Raw genomic sequence first — 5,019 nt, forward strand, 5'->3', positions numbered from 1 at the left:
AATTCCACAAGATAAGCTATAGAGCTCGAATTTATGACATTTTGTAAGACTTTGCTAACAAAATTCAAATGTGTTACATAGGGTCCTTTGAATTAGAATTCCTTAAAATACATTGATGTCTCACTTTCTTTAAATAATAATAATAAAAAAAAAGAGAGAGAGAGAGAGAGAGAGAGAGAGAGAGAGAGAGAGAGAGAATTGGCAATTGGCAGTTTAAAAGTTAAAAACAGTACCTCTCATGCCAGGTCAATGCTTTTTCTCCAAAGCAAAGGGACCAAAAACACTACACAAGGAAGGTGATGGTTAATTAAGCCCACGTTGCCTTTAAAAGTATAAAAGTAACCAATCCGAAACCTCTGCTTCTCTTCGCCGTACTCGGAACCTAAAATTCCCTACAATATCTAAAACTTAATTTAAAGCTTTACTTTAGACACCAGCAAAGGAACACGTCATTCAACCCTCAAGTACTTGCTTCACGGCTTCCTCTACTGGATTGATCTAAGTTATAGGTTATAACTAGACAAACCCATCTAAATATATATATATATATATATATATAACCATATCTATTTGACGCTTTCCAATTTCAAGCATCAACTTCTCTTAAATTTTCAATTTTATCCAATTTGATTCCCTGTAAGCTATTTTTCTTGAACCATTTGATGGTCGAGTCCCCGCCGGACGAGTTAACTTCATCCAGAACTGTGCCGCCGGCAGAAATGTCTATTAGAATGTATATCAATTATTACAATCTACGTACTGCCCTTCAACTCATCTCTCATCGTATTAGCACCCCATCGCCTTACCTGCTCGCAAATGTTTCCACTTCCAAGCACATATATGCTTCTTCTTCCATGAAACATCAAGGCCTTCAATTTCTCTCTCTTAATGCTCGTGGAATTCATAGTGAACCAGACTCACCAATGATGTAAGGAAATTATTAATCTCTCTCTCTCTCTCTCTCTCTCTCTCTCTCTCCCTCTATTATGAATGCCATCTTTGATTTTGAATCTCACTCTTCATATGATGTGTAGGGGGGGAAAGGTTGAGGAAGACAAGGAACCACATGAACAACCACCGGCGCCGGTGCCTCATCCTTCACCAAAACCCACCTTCCCAACTTGGTAATTAATTACGTGAACTATAACAATAGTTGATCGATCTCATCAATTGGGTCTCTCAAGATACTAATTATGTGTGTTGTGCAGGGTAAAATGGGTTCTGGGATCGGTCCTTACGATCATTCTACCATTTTGGAAGCAAAAGTGGGAAAAATTGAAGGCCATTGAAGGTAAATAAATAAATAATAGAAGAAGCAATTTTTATAGGACTAGAATCCTTTGTAACGCAATAGGGCGTTTAGTATGCATCCAATACCTAGAAATACTTTGAACTACAAATGACTGTCTTAGGCTCCATGCCTAAGGATTTCTAGCCATTAAATGCATGCCAAATGCCTTGTTACGCCACAGAGAAATTCAATCCATTTTCATAAGGTAACGTGCGAGTTGTTAATGACTTTGTTTTACTTTTTTGGTTAAGTCATGGTGACTTGTAGCTTAATTAATCAATTAATTAAGGGTTACTTTGTTGATCAAGCCATTCAAAGCTTGTTTATGGGCTTCTTTTTCTATTGATTATGATGAGAAATTCTCATTAAAAAAAAAAAAATGTAATGTGAGATTATAGGTGCCATGGAAGTGGCGGTAGAGGAGGTTGAAGAGGTAGCAGAGGCTGTGGAGAAGGTTGCGGATATGGCTGAGAAGGTATCAGAAGAGGTGGCTAATAGCATTCCAGAGGATGGGCCTCTTAAGGAAGCTGCTTTGTTAGCTGAACGTGTAACCAAAGAAGTTGCCAAGGAAGCACACTTAACTGAGGAAATCATCCACACGGTATCTTATTATTTCTTACCTACTTTCTTTATTTCTTTCCCTTTACTCATCCTTTTCTAATTTTATACTCCTTGTCTATGTATCTTTTTCTGTTAAAGTTCCATTTTGAGGTGTTCTTGGTATGCACTCTTTATCTGCCACATGACAAGTTAGATGAATTTAAGCATTTCTACACAAATAAACCCTAAGCGTCCCTTATATGTCATGTTTCAGCCTAAACGAATTTTACCAAGTGGCAAAACAAAGCATTAAAAAAATCAAGAGAGATCCAATAACACCATTAGGGATTTATACACATTGTAAATGATGTTTGCTAATACATTGGAGTGAGGATGTATATTTCACCTGTCGCTAGCCAAAAAGAAAAAAAATAACTTTGAAACATTACATGTGGCTTATCCAAGCCATCTCCTCTTTATCTTACAACAGAATCGCAACATCATATTTCCACATAGCTCAAGGAGATGCATTAGACGGGATATTCTTCCTATACCTACTAGATTATTTTTTTTTCTAATAATTTGAGACTTTTTTTTTTTGTGTTTTTAAATGAATATTTTGTTAAAAAAAATGTGTGTGTGTGTGTGGAGGGGAGTGACAACGGTTTGGGGAGATACTATTTGTACACAAGGATTAGGATCAAATGAAAGATAATATTGGAATAAAAAAAAATGAGGAAAAGAAGTGGAGAAATATTAAAACATGCTAATGAACAGGTTGACCTTTGAATCTTGGTATATATATTTTTTAAATTTAATATAAAATTAAAAGGGAGGACATGACAACCATATTGATAAGAAAGATCATCAAAATGTACTTACTACTTTGCAAATATAGTATTGAATAATGGCCAAATGGGTGGACCACTTATTGATCTTAGATATAGACCATGGGATTTTCATATTGACACCTCTGAAGTTGTCAAATAGTTTGTTCACTTTTTTGCCCTATATATATATATATATATATTTTTTTTTTTGAATGTGGGCAAAACCTGTTACTTCACATATGTATTCAAAAAATGTGAGACAATGACAAATTTTGATGATGACATAATGATAAATTATTTTCAAATAATTTTTGAAAATTCTATTTTACCCATAATTTAAAGTAATTTTGCAAATAAGATAAAGGGCAATCAAAAGAAGGTGTCAAGTTCTAAAGACACCTATGAAAGTGACATTTAGACAATCCATTAAATCATTACTCCCATGATATAGTGATGTTAATTTCTTCATGTAAATGCAGGTCGAGGTACTGAAAGAGGAGGTGGAGTCATTAATTGATCCTCTTGGAACTAAGAGGAAGGATGCACATGGACAAAAATAGATTTTAAGGCATCGTTGAATATTTTCGTTAAAGATTGTTTTTTCTTTTGGATTTTTCCTTTACACTGATGTATATGTGTTCAACCCATTATACAATAAGCCTAATCTTTCTGGGGGATATATTGAAATTGATTATATTTTCATTTATTTATTTATTTTTTGTATCCAATTTTTGGCCATCCAACAAATCTCATGACTATATCATGTCAATTAAAAATTATAAAATGAAAAAATAAATAATATAAAGTGAAAAAAATAAAGGAAAATAATTTTCTAATTTAGTAAGATTGTAGAGATTCTCTAGTCTAGTACTAATATTTGCCTCATTAAAGCGAAAATTTTGGATAGCTAAATTCCAAAAATCCTTGCTCACATGCATGTTGAGTTTTTACTAAAATAGAATTAGCCATGTAACAAAATAAAGCTTTGAAAATCCTATTGTTATTTTGGTTGGAAAGTACCAGTTACATCAGTCAAATGAAAAATTATAAGCCCATTTCAATCTATATATTGAACTTACTTCTTAGTATTTTCAGCCATTTACAGAAGCCATCAAAATATCATTTCTTGGTTCACAAGCATTTTTCAAAGCTTTGCATAATTTGATTCAGGCCAAACCTGCACCCTAAACTAGATCAGCCAAATTGAGCTCCTTCTCATGCTTTACTTGCTTTATCCTTGAGTTTGGGGGGAAGAACTAAGAAACTTCAACAAGTTTTTAATTGAATTTCAGTTTTCTATATATATGAAAGAGCATTGTTTATTGAAAAGTAGTAAAGATTTTATGAATTGAGTCATCAGTTGAGAACTCTAAAACCTAGAAGAGTTTTACTACAACATAGAAGTTAGCTTTCTCCACTCTCTATTGTTCCTTGAAGAGTATGATAGTTGATGTTTTTCCTTTGCATTTTTCTTTCTCTTGTGTTTGTGTTGATTGATTGCATGCCTAGAAGAGTGTGTCTTTATTCTCCTGATCCGTAGCTTCCTATTAGATTGCATTATAATCACATCATACAAATCTATTTGAAATGAGATTAATCAGATGTAAATACATTAAAATAAACATGCCCTCGAAATTTAAAATTTAGACTCCAAATAAAATTCCACTTGACTTATAGTTGGGTTGTTTGAGAAAGGTTATCTTCATAGACCATGAATTTCAGCCCAATTAAGTCATAAACAATGGGCAGAAAAATTTCTCTTCAGGTCCATATATATCACTTCTGTCTATTGAGACTCCATTATGTTCTAAACTTCGTAATTTCTCTCTCCGTGGATATGCAATTGGGCTAAAGCTTAGCATATGACTAGATATGTACTTACGATAACAATAGGTTCATCTTGGGAAAGTCAACATCTACACTGCCTTGACATGCACGGATAAGACTGATTAGGATTGAATCCATGGTGTGGTGTACATCTCCAGAACTTTGAATTTCCAACGCCAGCCACCCTAATACAATATATGGAAATACCATTACCATTCCCCATAATAGAACCTAAGGGTTGCTTGGTTGCAAGAGGACTTTAATGGAAGGAAGTGAAATTTTCATACTTAAAAGAAAAACATTTGTTATCATTATCCCCACAAGAATATATCATTAATTCTAAGGCTGTGGTTGGTAGTCATTTATTTCCAGAAACGATGTTACGTGTCAAAAATAGAATTTTCAATTTCTGTGTCAACATGCCGTTTAAAAAAACAAAAAAAATGGTGTTTGGTGAACGTGTTTCAGGAACGATTACCCTAGTTGTTCACTTTTTTTGTATTTGGAACGAAAACGAAATGACGGAACAAG

General features: G+C 33.7%; 1 protein-coding gene across 1 annotated transcript; it reads left to right on the forward strand.

Annotated features, from left to right (window-relative positions):
• Nucleotides 1–442: 442 nt before the first annotated feature.
• LOC122070556 lies at nt 443–3,367 on the forward strand. The gene is made up of 5 exons (XM_042634739.1): nt 443–928; nt 1,035–1,124; nt 1,209–1,291; nt 1,690–1,892; nt 3,141–3,367. Exons 1-5 carry the CDS (start codon nt 663–665, stop codon nt 3,219–3,221), a joined length of 723 nt encoding a protein of 240 aa, XP_042490673.1. The 5' UTR covers nt 443–662; the 3' UTR covers nt 3,222–3,367.
• Nucleotides 3,368–5,019: the final 1,652 nt, after the last annotated feature.

The sequence above is a fragment of the Macadamia integrifolia genome, unplaced genomic scaffold, assembly GCF_013358625.1.
Source record: "Macadamia integrifolia cultivar HAES 741 unplaced genomic scaffold, SCU_Mint_v3 scaffold944, whole genome shotgun sequence".
NCBI lineage: Eukaryota > Viridiplantae > Streptophyta > Magnoliopsida > Proteales > Proteaceae > Macadamia > Macadamia integrifolia.

Coding starts and splice junctions, on each gene's coding strand:
- LOC122070556 (XM_042634739.1), top strand. CDS start 663: ATGGTCGAGTCCCCGCCGGACGAGTTAACTTCATCCAGAACTGTGCCG. Junction 929..1,034: donor GAACCAGACTCACCAATGAT/GTAAGGAAATTA, acceptor TATGATGTGTAG/GGGGGGAAAGGTTGAGGAAG. Junction 1,292..1,689: donor AAAATTGAAGGCCATTGAAG/GTAAATAAATAA, acceptor GTGAGATTATAG/GTGCCATGGAAGTGGCGGTA.